The sequence below is a fragment of the Rhododendron vialii genome, chromosome 6a, assembly GCF_030253575.1.
Source record: "Rhododendron vialii isolate Sample 1 chromosome 6a, ASM3025357v1".
Taxonomy (NCBI): Eukaryota; Viridiplantae; Streptophyta; class Magnoliopsida; order Ericales; family Ericaceae; genus Rhododendron; species Rhododendron vialii.
The window spans coordinates 42251307-42270004 of NC_080562.1; the positions used below are offsets into that span (position 1 = coordinate 42251307).

The 18698-nt window shown below is 38.5% G+C and overlaps 2 protein-coding genes across 10 annotated transcripts in view; one reads left to right on the forward strand and one right to left on the reverse strand.

Annotated features, from left to right (window-relative positions):
• Positions 1–156: 156 nt before the first annotated feature.
• Positions 157–7058, forward strand: LOC131329700 (inactive beta-amylase 4, chloroplastic). Of its 6 annotated transcripts, none has more exons than XM_058363021.1 (10): positions 157–542; positions 2841–2969; positions 3367–3616; positions 3982–4202; positions 4274–4351; positions 4436–4595; positions 4762–5015; positions 5523–5592; positions 5939–6007; positions 6832–7058. In XM_058363021.1, the coding sequence occupies exons 1-10, from the start codon at positions 328–330 to the stop codon at positions 6904–6906; spliced, it is 1521 nt and encodes a 506-aa protein (XP_058219004.1). In that variant the 5' UTR covers positions 157–327; the 3' UTR covers positions 6907–7058. The 6 variants fall into 6 exon arrangements, with proteins under 6 accessions (XP_058219004.1, XP_058219002.1, XP_058219006.1 ...); XM_058363019.1 differs by having other exon boundaries at positions 6852–7058; XM_058363023.1 differs by having other exon boundaries at positions 5944–6007; positions 6852–7058.
• The window catches only part of LOC131329720 (probable pectate lyase 22), a 97316-nt gene continuing 83638 nt past the window's right edge, over positions 5021–18698 (reverse strand). Inside the window, exons 1-4 of one of the 4 annotated variants that reach the window (XM_058363065.1) lie at positions 9213–9328; positions 8389–9138; positions 8117–8255; positions 5021–5056 (exon numbers count right to left, since the gene is read on the reverse strand). In XM_058363065.1, the coding sequence (XP_058219048.1) occupies positions 5036–5056; positions 8117–8255; positions 8389–9138; positions 9213–9304 (1002 nt within the window). In that variant the 5' untranslated portion in view covers positions 9305–9328 and the 3' untranslated portion in view covers positions 5021–5035. Of the gene's footprint in view, positions 5057–7297; positions 7968–8116; positions 8256–8388; positions 9139–9212; positions 9329–18698 lie in introns of those variants that run through there. The other 3 variants (XM_058363064.1, XM_058363063.1, XM_058363066.1) reach the window with 3 other exon arrangements.

The following is an 18698-nucleotide window of genomic DNA, read 5'->3' on the forward strand; positions in this document are numbered from 1 at the left end:
GGCAACGTAGCACAATGCAATTGATTTGGAGGATGTTTACCCTGGCGGTGTAAAGAATTTCTTCGCATGTGTTAAATGAAAAGAAAAAAGAAATACTATTTCTGTCCGAGTTCAACCGAAATATTCTTTCGAAATCCAAGCGAGAAAAACTGCACGCCGCAAAATAAAAATCGTGAAAAGCATGCTGCAGAGAAAAAATATGGCTACGGAAAATCTGTAGCTAGCCTACTACTTTTGAAAGAAAGCTCTCTCTTTCTGATTCGGTCATCTCTTTCGCGAATTGAGATCGAGAGAGAGAGAGAGAGAGAGAGAGAGAGAGATAGAGAAATGGGCGTGGCCGAGAACGGAGGAGTGGCGTGCAAGTGCATGAGAGAGAAGAGCTTGAAATTCAACAGCAGTAGTCTCAGTGGAGGAGGAGGAGTATTCCGTTATTGGGAGAAGAGGAAATTTAGGAAGAATCTCGTTAACGTCTTTCAGATTCCTCTCCTCCGATGGGAGCTCTCTTCGTCGAGATCAGTCGCCAGCAGTAATCGAATTCTCAGGTGAGCTCCTTTTTCAAACCTCTTCACGTAGTTTGGTTGCGAGTAAATTGTTACTACTACCTCCGTCCCCAAAAATTGTTTTAGTCCGCAAGACGAGAGCTGAAAAATACTCCAATGCTTACGTCTTTATCCAAACAAATTTAGAGCGCGTTTCACGATACCTTTTTAAAAAATAAATAAGTAGTTATTTCACGTCTTCAAACTAAAAAATAATGTAAATAAAAAATAACTTTTAATTTTTTTTTTGCACCGTATTAAAAATCTCAACGAGATCTTTCAAATAAGATATTCATATCGCATATTTTTAAATTTCAAAAAGCCTATCGTTTTTTAACTTGAAATTTTCTTCTTAAAAAATAAATACTTATTTTGCGTTCCGGAACGGGGCCTTAATCTTTTTGCCGCTTGCTACTGCTAAATATGGATGAGTTTTTTCATTTATCCAAAAGTTCGAAATTTTCGTCCCATGGACGAGAGAAACGAAAAGGAACTTTACCGGTAGTTTCAGTAAGGAGGTCGTTTTGGCCGACGCAGGACTTCGACATAAGGATGCTTCATATATCACAAAACAGGTCGTAGTAGTTATGTAGGAGAGTACATATATTACAAAATAGGCTATAGTGGTTAGGTAGGAGAGTAGAGCCATGTTTCATAAGCAGCACCTATAGGGCATGTTTGATGTTGGTTGTAGGCAAGGGGATTGGATTAACAATCCCATGGGTTTGCTATAAATCTTGTTTGGTTTGCATTTGGAGGGGCAGACTAGGAGTTCCTCCGGACCATTGTTAGTCCAGTCCAGAGTTACTATGAGTGAAAGGTCCATTGCGCCCTTAGGTACTTCATGCAATACAATAATTCCTTCATTTGCCTCTCTTGTATGAGTAATCTGTAGTATGAGTAGTCTTGCCAGGCTAATACTGAGGTATTAGCAATACCAAATCCCATTGTGTTGTGTATCACAATTTTGTTAGGATTGGTTGTCCAAAATGTAAAAGCTTCACCAATGGTTGCATTGAAATGCCAGAAACAACATCCTGCGGATGGTAATATGTTCCCGTTTCTAATCCAGTTAAAAACTAGAGTCATTTTCCAGGGTCAGCTATTTTGACATTATCTTCTCCTAGAGACCCTCATCTTTCTAACCCAAGCTTATTGGCGAGGGTTTCTGCATGGACTTGAATACTGTGCTCTGATCTAGCTTGTCCAATGATGGCTCTTCTTTTTCCAGCATCAAAGTTTGGCTTGGTGGTTTGAGGTGGATCATGCAAGGCTTCAATTGAGTTTAAATTGGGCAAATTCTAGCTTCCACAGCAAGGGAGTCTGGTGATATTTGAATAGCAATTTGACTTTGTGATCAAACATCAGAAGTTGGTTATTTTTGGTAGCCAGGGTCATACAACTTCTCTAATTAGGCGAACACCAATGTTACGCAACAAGACTTGCTTGACATTGGTGGCCATGAAAGGGCTTCACAAGCGTCTAGGGCTTAGGTTTGGTTTTGTGCTAGAGAGGAGGAATGCTTATTTTGTCCAATTTTCACATAAGTTTGCTTGAAATATTATGGAATGAAAATAATAACGGTGCTATGATCATGAGTAGCATCTCTACCACCCTAACGGTAGAGGTGGCTATCTCATGGGGGGATGGTATTCGATATCTGCTCATGAGGGTACTTGCGAGGGATCTTGGACGATTGGCTTGTCAGTTCATTTGTGTTTGGGTCTTGCACCCTAGGTCACATAATCCTCTTGTAGGACAGGCTCCCGCTTTTAATTCTCGCTCTCGCAAATTTAGTAGTTAGAAATATTTTCGAAAGATGCTTTGACGCTCGCGCTTGGGCTGCCGCTCCGGCTCATGCACGCGCATTATGTGACTTAGCTTGCAACCATAGTCTTGTAGTAGATTCTGAGTGGAGATTTCTTGCAAGGGGCGCATAAGCTCAATGGCTGGAGGGAGCTTGCTTAGAGAAATAGGATAGGACACCGACTCGATGTCTTTGTCCCCTGAAATAACATGGTGTGCGAAAGAAATAAAGGGTTTCCGTTTAGAAGCAGAAGCTATACTCTAGGGGCTTTCGCGGCCCAGCCCATAGGGTCCATGTGGACTTGACAACAACTGCATGCTACATTACAGCAGCATGATCAAATGAGAGTAGTGATAGCTTATTAAAAAAAAAAAGGGAGTAGTGATTAAACTTTTAGAGAAAATTCATCCCTTCGATCTTACGTATCACTTTTACTAAGCAACAGAGAGGAAGGTTACTGCCTGAATGATCTGTTGATGGATTGTGTATTGCAGCCTGGATGCTCGGGAGAAATCAAGATCCAGATTGTTTGCATTATCCAAACATAAGAGGGTCCCAATCTTTGTGATGATGCCTATTGATTCATTTTGTACTGATACTTCTGGGGATATGAAAATTAGAAAGTAAGTGCCTTTTCCATCAGTTATTGTTGTCAACATTTGTCTCAGAGATGTATTTTAAGTGCTGGGGTTATGGTAACAGAACTAGAAAACTCAAATAGCTGCTTGATTTCTATTTTGAGAAAAACAAAAGGAAATACCTTCTTGATTCTATTTCTTCTGGCGACTACTCAAATTGGACAGCAACCTTATGTCCGCCTCAGAGTTCTTTATGGTAAATAAGGATGTTCTCTTATGGTAAATAAGGATGTTCTCTTCTTAGGTTCTTGGATATCAATCTTGGTCATACCTAGTTAAAGCCTCAATGGGGTAGTATATATTTTTTATTGTAGTGGTTTTGTATTTCCTCCACTTCTATTGGTGACAGTAGAGATATGGATGTTTGCTCTTGTTGTTTCAGAATCAAGGCCTTAACTGTATCTTTAAAAGCACTCAAGTTGGCAGGTGTCTATGGCATTGCAGTTGAGGTTTGGTGGGGGATTGTCGAGCGTACTTCTCCTTTTGCATATAACTGGTCTCTTTATGAAGAGCTTTTCAAATTGATATCTGATTCGGGGCTGAAGTTGCACATTGCATTATCTTTCCACTCAAACATGCATTTATCGTCTGCAGTGCAAGGAAGAGTTAGTCTTCCATTGTGGATTGTAGAGGTTTGTGTTATTGTGTCTTTTGCTGTGTTACGATTCCTAGTTGTGTTTGTTCGCATGTAGTTGATGCTTGACACGTACAACTGATAAGGGGATAATATCTAGTTAAGTGGTGTCCAAACGTTCAAACTCTTGACGAATAACTTCGGGTTTTACAGAAAGTAACTTGCTCCTTCTGTTAGTCTTTTCTGTGATGTTACTGATGTATTAAACCAGAAAAAGATAGAAGAAGAGAGATTAGGCTTGAGAATAATACATTTGAAAGTTCCTCTAGGTTTAGCAGTGTCATGACATAAACCAGTATCAACTATTAATGACGTAAAGCAGTATCAACTATCATGTAAACAATGCCTTCTTCTGTTTTCCAGATTGGTCGTCACAATAAGGATATTTATTATCAAGACCAGAATGGGCTGTCGAATGATGATTATCTTACTTTAGGGGTGGACCAACACCCTTTATTTTGTGGCCGAACTGCCCTCCAATGTTATGAAGACTTCATGTCCAATTTTGTTAATAAATTTGAAGCGCTTATAGGAACTTTAATTGAGGAAGTGAGTGTTGGTCTTGGTCCTTGTGGGGAACTCAGGTACTTCTCCACCTTCTAGATATCCACAAGAGCAAAACTCTGGCAAGATAATATCAGGGTGTCAAATGCAGGTATCCTGCACATCCCTTTGGTGATGGTAGATGGAGATTCCCTGGAATTGGTGAATTCCAGTGTTATGACAAGTACATGTAGGTTGAATTCTGTTCCTGTTACGTCTAGTCGTCTAGTGAGTTGTCTCTAAATTCACTCATGTAAGCTTGTTTTCCTTTCAGGATGGAAGACTTAAAGAAGGCTGCTTACCAAGAAGGGAAGCCTCAATGGGGAAATACGGGCCCTCAAAATGCTGGATACTATAACAGCTTTCCATCTGAGGTTCCTTTCTTTGAAGAGGGACATGATAGCTTCCTTTCAGATTATGGCCGTTTTTTCCTTGTATGTATCTTGCTTATGTACTGTTTGTCTTGTTTATATACCCGAAGGCCAAAACTAGAGAAAAATAGTGAGACAGAATAGAAAAATTGAAAATGGTTTGTAAGTCCTTTTGTATGCACTTTATAAATTGGACTTGAAACCTGACAATGTTGCTTGCTATTTGCAGGAATGGTACAGTAGCAAGCTGATCCGTCACGCAGATGTCATTCTTGCTAAGGCAGCAAGCATATTGGAGAAATATCAGGAAAATGAGCAGAATACTTTATTATTAGTGGCTAAAATTGGAATTATTTATTGGTGGTACCAGACAGTGTCACACCCTGCCGAACTGACCGCTGGTTACTACAACACTGCTGTAAGGGATGGTTATGATCCTTTGGCATCTGTCTTGTCTCGTCATGGAGCTGCTTTGCAAATTTCGTAAGAGTTGACGCCTATATTTAGTTCATACACTCTTTAGTCTGTATTCAGAATTTCAGATGGTTAGTATTGTTGCTTTCCAACATATAGTACGTCTTGTAGTGTAGAAGATTAGGTTGGTTTCATAACAGAAAACAAGTGTCACATCAACGCTTAAGCATGATGTGGTGGGCCAGTTCATCTATCAATGCTCGAAGGGAAAAATGGGAGACACCAGCTTGTTTAGTAATTGCTCTTGATGTTCTGGAAAATCTTGGGGAATGATCACTGAGAAGGGATAACGTATTTGGAAATCAGATGCGACATTCTGTTTGGAAGTATGTCCTAGGGATTTTTTAGTGGTTATTGCATCATAGCCCTGTTTCCTTGCACGTTTGATAATTCCCTGGATTCCTTGAGCAGATCATCCTTTTGATTAGTGAAAAATCTCAATTTTCTCTTTCTATTGGTGGAATCTTGGCCAGCACACTCATTATTTACAAGTTTGTTCTTTTTTACTTCTTGTAGCTGCTTTGAAATTAGGGACACTGAGACCCCAGAAACCTACCTTTGCAGTCCAGAAAGACTACTCCAGCAGGTATTAAATCTTTCGTGGGCGATCAGGTCGTTTCCTCATATCTTTATATTTTATGCTAAAGTTCAGAATTTTCTGGATATTAAGAACACTAACTGTCATGCATCCAATTCGATGTGTCTGAACTAATGTCACAAAGATTTATGTGCTTAAGTTGCCTAAAAATTCCGATGAACTCATTAAAGCCTTTTCCTTAATGCTTTACAAAGAGGTGTATACAAAATTGGTTCTTTTATGAAGAGGAGTATACAGAATTGTTGAAGGACTAAGTTTACTGGTACATTTATATATTACCAATGTGCTTCTATTATGCTTATTGTTGATTCTACCTTGATGTGATTTGTCACAGATTAGGACTGTGTCGAAGAAAAAGATAATCCATTTGACCGGAAGAAATTCTTACGAGAGATTTGACAAGGTAAATATGATTCTTTCTTGGAACATTGCTTAATTTGTTGCAATCTTTTCAACTGAAGGTGGAATTAGTACTTTCCTTTTGAACCGTTTCTAAGCAGCGCATCTTAACTGTTTTAAAATTTAGAACATTGATCTAATTTATAGCAGTTACAATATGAAACCAAGCTTATGAAGTAGTTATTGGTAGAAGAAGGTCTCACTAACCAGTGCCCCAGAGGCTGTGGTTAATGCAATCTTTGGCATTTACCTTTGCTTTAACAACTCTGGAATGGAAGATAAAGTGTAACTCAGGAATTTCTACCTACCTTAGAATATGTTAGATGTGAAACCAAGTTACCATCTTAAGAGCAATTGCTTCTGCAGAACTGCTGCTTTTTCCGGTTATATTTCACAATGATTGTGTTGTCGTTCTGGTGGGAGATCATATGTTGTTGATATACATTATGAGAAACTATTTAAATGTTTTTAATCATTTTAGTGATTGTCTGATAGTTGAAATTTGGTTTACCAAGATTGATAGCTGAAAGCAGTTGTTTGTTTTTCCTTTTCTCTTTCTTTTGGTTGCTGGAGGGCTTATACTTGGGTGGTGGATATGTGTAAAATTCAACATCCTGGATCATTTGTATTTGTGTTAGTGGATATGGCTTAAGGCTATGTTTGGAACTTGTGGAAAGAAAGGAAAAGAAGGGGAAATTTCAAACCCAAGTTTAATTTTTCTTTTAATTTCTCTTCGACTTTCCTTCTCAATTTCCTTCTTAATCACTTTCCCTTCTTTCTACAAGTTCCAAACAGAGCCTAAAATTCAGCATCCTACGTGCAAATAAGACATGCATTTTCTCTTGCAGGCTGGACTACAGCAGATACATACCAACTGTTACTATCCACAAGAAGAAGCTGTAAGATCGTTTACTTATTTTAGATTGGATGAAAAGGTTTTCAGGGTTGAAAATTGGAATAACTTTGTACCGTTTGTGAGAAAGATGAGTACAGATCTGTAGAATTCCTATTAACCCATTTACCCAATTTATATACGGAATTGATCCGCAACGTTATTCCTCTCTGTCCACTCTTGTTAACTAAAATGACATTTTTTTTAACCGTTAAGCCCGAAAGCCGGCCACCTTTACAGAGTCTATTGTCAAAGGAGAGTAGAGGGAGAAAGGTTCTTCGCAAGCAACTTTTACTTACAAAAATTTAACTGAACTGTTGCTTATAACTTCTTATGGCTGTAGTTACAGTTTGTTTTTTCTCTTTTGTTATCCCTTATTAGTTTCTTGTAATGCTGCCGAACTTAAAACAGATGAAAATTTCACTTGAGATATTAAAATACATTCAAAAACTGATTGAAACCCAATATATATATTATGAACTTAAAAATAGGTAAGAATCTGGTTGGCCAGATTTTAGCATTGTTTGCCTATCTGGCAATTGAGAACTCCGGCAGATGGAATGATATTTGCTAGAAGTGATGCTGGTCTTGCGACCATGCTTGATGCTTTTGCATAGCTTCCTGGAGATTCTTCTCCAGAGGGTGTAAAGAAAGCACCATTTAGCATCATATCTCCATCTGATCTCCAATTCCAGTTCTTCCATTCACTAGATCCCTGTGGACCTTCCCTTTTGGTCACCTGAACAAGTAGTAATCTTAGTCTATAACTGTTGGCTTAAAACATAAGGCCAAATTAAGTTATCTACTTATCTATCACTTTGGTTGGATCTAACTACTGATTAGCCTTCGCAATTTGATAGGATTTACACGTGGAGATTCAGTGTCGTATATACATGTTTCTTTCTTCGGCTAACTGTGAACTTTTCAGGTCATATTTAGCTTCAGTTGAAATAGTAGACGGATAGCATTCCCATATAGTTGGGCAACTGGGTTTATTATCTTGTAGACTGAACCAAGAGAACCATGGTACTTGGTTAGTCTGCCAACTTTCTGCATCCTGCTTCAATTCGATCTACTGAATTAAGTTTGAGATTAGTATGCATCTAGTACTGACATGCTATGCATGAAATGTAAGCGAAATAGTCGACTTTGCATGCTTGTATGGGAAACAGGGATTGAAGATGAAAAGTTGGAGGTACTAAACTTCACAAAGGAACTGACCTCCTTTGTGGAATTGTCCCCAGATGCTATGAATACATTTCCTTGGCTGTTAATTGTAGGATTGGCACTTCCTCCAATTGCATACATCTCCCAACCAGTGTACACATTATTCACAATATGGAAATACCCAAGTCTGCATCTGCAACCATCCCAAATTGGGAAAAAAAAAAAAAGAAGAAAAAATTCTCATATTTAGTGTGGAATTTTTGAACTTAGGAAATAGGCTTAGCCTAGAAAAAAGGTAGGATTTATATTATCTATGTTTCGTTTACCTGGGCATTCTTTGAACTAGGCCTTCCCCAAAGTAGTTGAAGGCAATTGTGACTTGCATCTTCTGATCTGCTAAGAAATCATCCTTGTGACCCAAAAGCATGACTTCATTATGCTGAAACATGTAGTTATTCGAGATGGTTATGGCCGTTGATTCGTACACGGCATCGATGAGCCCATCGGAGCATCTGGCTAGCGTGCAGTGATCAATCCACAAATCCCTTGCCCCAAAAATGGATATCCCATCCCCATCTGAGATGCCTCTCAGCCCATAATGCCTTGGTGAGTCTCTCACCATAGCGTTCCCAGCAGGCACACAATTATGTATGTAAACCCCATGTATGATGATGTTAGTTGCGTCCGATATGGTTATGCATGGTCCATTTGCTATCTCTATGGTGTGCCCTCTACCATCTACGGTCTTATAGGAGTTCATCATGAGTTCTTCCTTTAGCTGAATGACCATGTCCTGGTCAAAGATGATCCACAAAGGTTCATCTTGGATGACGGCATAACGGAGGGTTCCGGGAAGAGGGTTGACTGGGTCGTCGTGCTCTGGATCGGTGACGATGTAGAATTCACCGTCTCGACCGCCAACGGCATTGCGTCCGAACCCGATGGCACAATCAGCTAGCATTTTTCGATTAGTTTCCCAGTCTGGGTCGCACCGCCAACAGTCGTCGATAGGGTTTCCGGTCCTACACGATGGCGAATCTGTCCCCAATTGCCTTCTTGAGTTCTTCTCTAAGATCCTAGTACAAAATTCGGAAAAACATGAGAATATGAGGAAAATCCCTCTTTACTAAGTTGTAGTTGAGATACATACCATTTTGTTCCTTCTGATGTTTGCATTAGCGTGGAGGATGCGAATTGGGCATGTATGAGCATAGCAACCAAAAAGAGAGAGAAGGTTGACATGAGAGAGAGAGAGAGAGAGAGAGAGAGTGAGTTTGTGTGTGTGTGTGTGTGTGTTGAACTACATTGGTGGATGAATGAAGTGAGAGAATTTGAAGTTCAAATGGAAGATGAACGTATCCATTTATGGAAAGACTGGGATGGCTAAAACTAGGGAATTATTGAGCTATATACTGTTCCTAGCTGTGAGAAATTAGGTGAAACTTCAAGACCTTTTAAGCCATGCTTGCAAAAGCTGTTGGCTGGGTAGTACTTTCTCCATGTGTTAGTTTTGGCTAATGATTTAGTCTGGGTGGAACTTGAGTGAAATCAAATTGAAACAAAAGTTAAAACCAATGATTACTTGAATTGTATCATTAGCTAGAATTTACTCTTTGTTGCAGAAGTTTAGGACAAGAAGAATCACTGTAAAAGAGCAGGAATCCGGCTGATTTAGTAGGTACGAACCATAGTTACATAATGCGGTGTGAGGGAGTGCGTGCATGAAGTATTTAAACATTCGAGAGAGCGTGAGCGTAGATCAAGTATTGATAGCACGAGTGGAAGATTTTACCCAAAAATTGTATGACTAAGGTTTAAACAATATTATGACTTCGTTATCTTTAGACCAATCTCGAACTAAGTTTTGATTGAGCCAAGCGCAATTTGAAATTCAATTACTTTCTGCATGACCTCGAGAATCGATCCATGGTCCATTACCCATGGTCCATTATGCGTGGTCCGTTATCCATGATTCAGGCCCCGTTTCAAAAACCTTCTTAAAAAATAAGCTGTTTATTTCACATTTTTAAATTCAAAAATAAAGTAAACGAAAAATAATTTTTCAATTTTTTTTGCATCGTATAAAAGATTTCATCAAGATCTTCCAAACAAGATTTATATTGCATATTTTTAAATTTCAATAAGTCCATAATTTTTGAGTTTGAAATTGCCTTCTTAAAAAATAAGGACTTTTTTATGGTTCCGGAACGGAGTTCAACCTATACTTTCTCGCCTTCTCTTCTGCTTTCTGCAAGGCTTTAAATGTGTATAGATACTTCTATCGTGGGGGGAAAAATAGAAAAAGGGGAAAAGGAGACTCTGTAAATAGACTAGTAGGCATTTAAGTTCCAGATATTAAACAAATAAGCAACTAACTATTAGCGGCTATCTAATGCCACCCCAAAAGAAGAAAAGAAATTAGTGCTATATTCCTTGCAGTATTTGGATGAGTAGGACAAGCGGATGGTCCTTAACCAATTAATATATTTGAAATATATACTAATTAATATGGAACATTAACTGGTTTATGTATGGACCTAAATGCCATGATATTCTAATTAAACTAGTTTAAGTATGGACCTAAATGCCATGATGTCTAATTAATATGAGACATTAATTGTTTAATTATGGACCTAAATGCCATAATCTCTAATTGATGTGGAACAATAACTGGTTTGAGTATGAACCTAAATCTCATAGTGCAAATGCGTGAGTGTGAGCATGAGCGGAATTAAGCAGGATTAGGAAAACGTCTCTCGAAAATATACCATACAATGATACTTTGTGAGAGCATGGAGTGATGATTGAGAGCTCAACATAGAAGAGTGTAGAGCAAGAGAGGAGGATTTGTCTAAGGATTATGTGACCTAGGTATGGACCGCAATGTTAGCGACTACTACTGTTAAAGAGTGTTGGTTTATCTTATGAATGATCAACCTCAAGAAATTTACGCAGATACTTAGTAACCAGGGAGCTCAGGAAACTCTTGATTTGGAGTTCGATTCTCACCTGCATGCCATCAATCCCGGTATTAGGGGGTGTTGTGTTCTGTCTTTAATTGAACTCCCGTTAGTAAAATGTGAGATTGGTTATCTAGATTAGTTTGTTTGGTGGACCTATACCAAGTTACCGAAAAAGAAAAAAAAAATCATTTTCCAAGCTGTTTTAATGCCACCACTTATTTAAAGCCAAAAACAACTCATCATCCATGTAGAGATATAGAAAAGACATATACTACAACGGTCCGTTTCACACGAGAACGTCCTCATTTTAGTTAAAATGCGGACCTCCTTATTTCTCCAATTTCTTGATCGAATTTTAATGATCTGAGCCGCTTAATATGATCAGAACATGATTTTATCGAACGAACTGAAATCAGCAAAAAAAATGGCCGGGAAGGGCTTGATCCGAACAGTTTTTTATTGAACGGTTCAATAAAAAAATTGTTCAAATCATGTCCTTCTCGGTCATTTTTTTTGCCGATATCTCACGAGTACTCTTAAAATCACATTTTGAACACATTCAGCGGCTCAGATCATCGAAATTCGATCGGAAAAGGAGAGTTAGCATTTTATTTGAAACTTTATGTATACTACAATATACTACTCCCTCCGTTCCTAAATGTTTGGTACTTTTGGGAGTTCTAACTTTTAAGGAACAAATATTATTGTATTGTGCAAAAATCAAGTGTCCAATCTTACCCTTCTAGTGTACTTTGAATAGTACTTGAAAATTTGAATTTGAAATTTGGTGCCCAAAAGAAAAGGGTAACATAGGAAATTTACCATATTTTGCTTTTGACTTTTCAAAATAGACAAATAATATGGAACAATAAAAAACATGAAAGTGCCAAACATTTAGGGACGGAGGGAGTACAATATACAAATATGATCTCATACCATAAATAACAAGAAGTCATCAAAGCTGTAGTTATGAGCTGACTTCTGATAGTACATGTTTAATTGAATCATTTCATCTGTCTCGTCAAAATTGTACTCCTACTTGATCAAACTTTAGAAGAACACAAAACACAACCAAATAGGCAACTACTTATTAGTGCTAGTAGATTACATTTACGAGGGGGACACTATTTTTGGTGCGATATTTATTCGCGACCAAACCATTTAGACATGACATTTATTAGCAAGACACAGTGTTAGCTCTTTTTTCCATTTTTTGTGAAGGGAAGTGGTTTTCGCACCCCCTAAAATTAATAATTTGAAGAGTGCAAAAACCAACTCCATATTTAGGCTCCATTCTTGCACAAAAAAAAAAAAATGTTTTGTTCATCTTTTTTGATTATTTGTTAACTTCGTGTTATAATTTTTGGATTAATCATACGTTTCGATGAGAAGAGTCTAATAAGTATAACAAAAAGACGGGGAGCAAAAAAAAAATCACTAAAGACGAAAAAAGTATTAAACAGTTGTCTTAATTGTCTAAAGTGCCGTTTTATTTCAATTTTTTCAACATCTGCCCATAATTTTAAAATTTTCCGATTCATGCTGTCGAGGCGAACGATTACCCCAAAAGTTATGACGAAAAGTAAAAAAATATCTAAACATAAGTTTCCGACTTGTAAGTTTACAATAACGCGGCCTGATTTTCGTGCTCCCAAGCGGAGAGCGGAGTGCGAAAATTACTCCCCTTGTGTGAAAGAGAGAACGAGGCTTTAGAGACACACCCTTCATTATAACCATAGCGGTCAGATTATTCGACTTATTTCGTAAATGAAGGAGCATAGTGCAATTATGTCATAATCGAGAGGCTTGATGTACTTATTGTAAACCTCTGGGAGGTATAGTTAATTTGTTACCCCATTCCTCTTAGGTTTTTTTGGGTTTTTTTCCTAAAAATATATTCAAGAAAAAGTCCAAAAAGCTTTAGAATGAGTAAAATTCAAATATTTTTATTTTTTAATAAATAAATAATCTACAAAAGTTTAAAGCAAAACTAGGCAACATGAAATTTTTTAATAAGAACAAAACCCAAAAAACCAATAATAAAAAAAAAAAGCTACGAAGAACACGCTTTAACTTACCGTGAAAAAAAACCCTTCTAAGCTAAGAAGAACCACACGTTACCCTTCTAATTGGCTTCTCTTGAACTCAAGTCACAATTTCAAAATGACCTCCACTCCCGCTATCAATTCTCGCTTTGTATTTGCTTTCTCAATTTCCGTACTCACGAATTTTAGTTGTTCTGGTTTTTATTTCCCGCAGCCCGCGCACCCCCCCACCCCCCCCGCCTCTCTCTCTCTCCCTCTCCCTCCAAACATAAGCGTTTTGCCATATAAAACTTAGCAAATCCTGTATTTCCTGTTATTTACACCATCATTGCTTTCAAGTGCTACTGTCAAGAAGGCATCTCTGTCCTTCTTGTTCTTCCATATCCTAAGATTGGATAAAAGCCAGTGAGCGATTCAAATCCGCACTGTACTGAATTGACTGGTGATCGATTTAAATGTAAAGGAATACTCCATGGTTATCTTGAATTAATTGATGACTTTCATCGCTTACTGACCACAAACGGTTATACTTTTGTAAATTGCGTGACGTTAATAACTAAATGCTCTGTTCTTCCCCTCACATTTGAACTTTCTGCCTAGATATTGTTCTCCTCCTGAATTTTGTCAATCCAAGGAGATTGTTTATTGGATATGCCTTATCCAATCTGCCTTGAGATTCAGTTCATTATGAGCATAATTGATGAACAACTTTTGTTCTTTTAGTATTCTTGCCGGTCGTCGTGCTTGTTGCAACCAATTTGACAGAATTTTCTTTCCTTATACAGCGATACCACCCCTCGAGGGTCCTCACCCTTGTATATCAACCGTTTGCGCTTGGAATCCTTGCAATCCTGACATACAAAGAGGCAAAAATCAATACTAGGTGAAGGAACCTATTGGATAAACACTATTTTCATAAGTTCTCTTTTGGTTCTTGTTGTGAGTACCCTAATTACATGGTGTTACACCAAGCTTGCTCCTTAAACGTATGGTTTTCTTTTTTTATCATGTTTTACTAATTGATACTCGTTTATTAATCACGTGAGTCTGTATTGAACTATTGATCCATCTTAACATTGTTACATGTTAGTTGGACTTAGCTACATCTAGGAAAGGGGGAATCGGAACTTATATCGGAATATGTTTTATTAGTGGTGCTTTTGGAGTTGCAGATGCTCATGTTCAGGGTGGAATGGTTGGAGATCTCTCATACATGCTACCCAAGTTTATTCAAGTAGGTTTCTGTGGCTGGCTTATTTGTGGTCAGGATGTTTTTCCTCTTTTCTTATTTGTTACAGTTTCAAAATTTGAAAATCTTCTTGCTTTTTTGATTCTTCAGTCTTTCCTTTGCTAGTTTGGCTGCATCAGGGGCTCTAACCTCTGGCATGAGATTGATTACAAAGGTAGCATTTGAGAATTCCAGGGATGGCCTGCGCAAGGGAGCTAGTAAATTCAAGTTCTTTCTTTGGCCACATCGAATTGTACTTGGCCGCATCGAATTACTCTTGACCGCATTGAATTGCACTTGGCCGCTTCAAATTACTCTTGGTCTCATTGAATTGCACTTGGCCGCTACGAATTACTCTTGGCCGCATCGAATTGCACTTAGAATAATTCGTAGCAACCAAGTGCAATTCGATGTGGCCAAGTATAATTTTTTAAGTTATGTTACTGGAAATATTGTCAAAATATGATACTCCCCTTTCTTCCTTTATGTTGGCCCCTGTTGGGGATTTCAATTTTTAAGAATGATATGCAATTATTGCACTTCCAAGTTCCATCAAATCTCATAATATAATTTCCTTAATTGCCCCTTATTGTACGTCTCACTCGGAATACAATACTAAATTGTCAAGTGCAATTATTTTATAAAGTCCCATAAAATATTATTTTAAAATTTATGGATATTTTTTTTGTATTTTTGTGGGACCCGAAGTGGATCCCAGTAGCCGTGTCGTACAAATGCGCGACAAAATCATGTGGTAAGGTAGCACGACTGCTTTTCTTTTTGAGGTGGTTGACAAGTCCAAGTCATCGTTTCCAAGCCAAATTTACACAAATCAGATGAACTATACCTGAAGCCAAATATCTTGTATTTTAGAACTTGAACAACACAAAAAGTGCATAGAAATGCCTAAACACCGGAAGCCACAAATAAATCAACTCGTAAGTGCATAATTAAGTGAGAACTTGAACAATGCCAAAAATTCCATAAACCATCATGTTCCTGCTACATTTCATTTTCTCATGACATAATTCCAAAAAGACAAGGTATTATTATCCCATATCAAGAATCATTCAACAGCCCACAGCTACAAAAATATATATGGGCGTTGATCTATTTTTGTTGTCCACCAACTGTAGGGGGCCGAAATATTCGAAGGGTCACAGGGTCCACAAGGTCCAGAAGGGGGATTGAAGGTTCACACCTTGTTTGACCCGTCGTCTAAGGTGTCTCAGTTCGCCTGTAAATAAGTTTGGGATTTGGCCCGGTATGCCAATATTTACCCGACGGATATACGGAACCACGAGTACTTCACCGAACATCATAAGTTGTACCTGAACGAACGTACACTTGAGTTCGCTCGGGGTTCTCACCAAACGCACGGATAAGAACATACCCTTGTTCGGATAAGTTTCTCTTCGGTAAGGGCACCAAACGCTCGGATAATTTCGTGTGGCCGAAGTGGGTCCCGCCGAGTACAGGCGATCATGGAACTTTCCATAAATATCTACTGATAAGTAGGTTGTCTTTTCTGATATTCGAAGTGACATCTCTGAACGATGTGACATTTCTGACATCAACCCATGTGGCTCTGTAAGACTTGGGAAAGAGTGTTCATTAAATGGCCCTGCTGCAAGGCGCCAACCGAGCAGAATGCGACACGTGGAAAGTAGAGCCAACTTGCTCAGCACACTACCCCTTCGCCTATAAATAGAGGAGCATTGCCACTGAGAAGGGGATCCCCTAACCGGAAAAAGAAGAGCACTTTCTTCTGTCCATCAGCATATTTTTTAGTAAACTATTTCTTCTCTTTCCACCTACTGACTTGTTCGTCGGAGCTCTCTCCCGGAGGAACGACCACCTCCGGTTCTGCAGGTACATCAAGACCTGCGTTAGCATTCACGGTTCCACACACTGAGGTGGCCACACCAGAAGGTTCACGAAGAAATCACGCGCCCACACCAACAAAGTCAAATTGTACGAGTAAATTAACATGACTATACAAAATGTAAGAACAAAAACAAGTTTAGGAGATGGGAGAAACAGAGAGTTTAGAAGAAGAAAAGGTGAAAAAGAAATGCCAGGGGAAATGACGCCTAAAGAGGAAAAAAAGGGGGGGATGCTTGGGAAATGGCGCCTCACATTACTTTTTCTGGGTAAATGGTTATTTTGTTACTACTTACAAAACTAAGGGCAAACTTGTAAAACATGTTAGAAGTGCTTTGTGATGTCATTGTCCAGTACGCAAAGAATTGTAAAACTGGCCAATGGACCCACATATCCGGTGCCATAGTGCACCTTTTAGCATTTGCCTTTATACAAAGAGAAAACCCAAAAAACTGAACACAAGAAAGTAGAGAGAAGCCTTATAGAGTCCCATACAGGTTAAACTAAATTCTTTAGAGAAGGCTTACCCGCAAGGTATAACCCGTTAACGACAGACGCCGAACATTAGAGACACTTCTAAGTAGCCTGGATGCGCGATTTGCATGGTTGCCTTGTTTTCTCCAATCCCAATCTTCAAAAGATTTATGAACGTTCACACGGGCTTCCGCCACAGAGGGCAGACCACCAACATAAATGTAATCCGACACAAAATGACAAAAATCAAGATATTCAAGGTTTGGAACATTAACCATGATCTTGTATTTAAAACCCGCTTCATAATACAAGTTCTCCTCATGGATTGAAAGATCCAATGTCAACCTCTTCAATGAAAGCACCGAAACATCAAGAATCAAACATATTATCCCATCCTGATCTCCTTATCTCCAAATCCTCAAGGGCCTCAAGGGCAGGACAGCCCAAGAGGAATTTTCGTATTCACCCATCATCCAAATATATAAGTGAATTCAGACTGAGGGTTTCAGATTTGGCAAACAAACATAATGCAGAACATTAAAAATGAATTCACCTGAATCTTCAAAATTGCAAGTAAAAAGGCTCAAGGCAATTCACCAATCTCACGCATAGTCAATTCAAGGTCAAGCTCACGAACATTACAATGTATGACAGCACAAACCCATGAATAAAAACGTGAAAAGTCGATTTTTCCGTGGCAAGATAGCCGGAAATTTTTGAACATGCAAGTTCTCACGAAGAACGAAATATCTGTCGAGGAAGGTCGTGAAATGGTTCATATAACCCTCCTGAAATCTGTCAAAGTTCTCTCGATTCCCACTGTAGTTTTTCCATAGATGCAATTCAAAGTCGATATTGGAAACCGAAATCCAATGGTACTTCCATCTTTTGGCTAAAGTGCTTGTTTGAACTGCATTTTTTGTTGGAAGAAAAGATAGAATGTGACAAAGAACCGCATCAGGTAAATTGCTAATCCTGTCTTCAATTCCACTAATACACTTGGAAATTTTCGTAATTTTCATGCCTTGTACTGGCAATCTTGAATCCATGACTTAAAATATTCCTAAAACTGCATGAGAAAAGAAGAGAACAAAGTTTCAACTCGAATATCCCAACGAAAGAAAACAATTGAGAAAAATATTAGGCCAAATCGAAGCAATTGTCCTGTTTTTCATGTATTAGCACGGTCAGCGTTATAACTTCCAAAATATTGGTCCACATATTTAAACACAGCACATTACTAGGAGGCAACTGGTCTTGCGCAATATACCATAACTTCAAATAAACATTTGCATTCCCACATTTGCTGGTTCCCCAAAGGCCATGGCATTTTCTTTAGAAAGAATTGAAGAATGCAACACCGTCTGCGCTCCTCACAGTGGCTAACTCCATTGCTTTTCCTTAATCTAGTTCTCGTCGCGCTAATAAGTAAATTAATCTAAGTCACTCCACGAGGGATAATTTCCTAGTTGTTTTAATTTTGCAGGTTTCCAGACATTCATACAGAGGTAAAGAGAAAAAAGAAAATCAAAAGAGTTCCATGCCATGCAAGAATAACATTGGTTCAGGTGGTCTTTGTTGATGAAAAACGAGAATGATCACACACCCCCAAAAAAACTTTGTACCACATGTTAGGGTAAGGGTTTTAACGTATGCCAAGGTAATCTAGATTACACGATCTCGTGTAGAACTCAACCCCAAAAACTAGCTATTAATGTGAGGGTGCCCTCACACTTATATACTTCATATTACTTTGGTAAACAAACGATGTGGGACTTTGCTTCACAATCTAACAGTGTGGTTTCAAAGTTTAGACCTGCATTGCCAGTATACGGTAAGTCGATAAGATAACATCATTCTCGAATCTCTATATATCTCTACGGGGATTAGCCGTCCAATGATTCACATCTCGCTGTTGCCACATCTCTCGCGACTAGTCCAGTGACCAACACAAAGTATTCCCTTTGTAGATCAATTCGCACTCTTCGCTAATTTTGTACCGGGCATGCTCGTTTTTAATGTTCAATAGTAACACTTATATT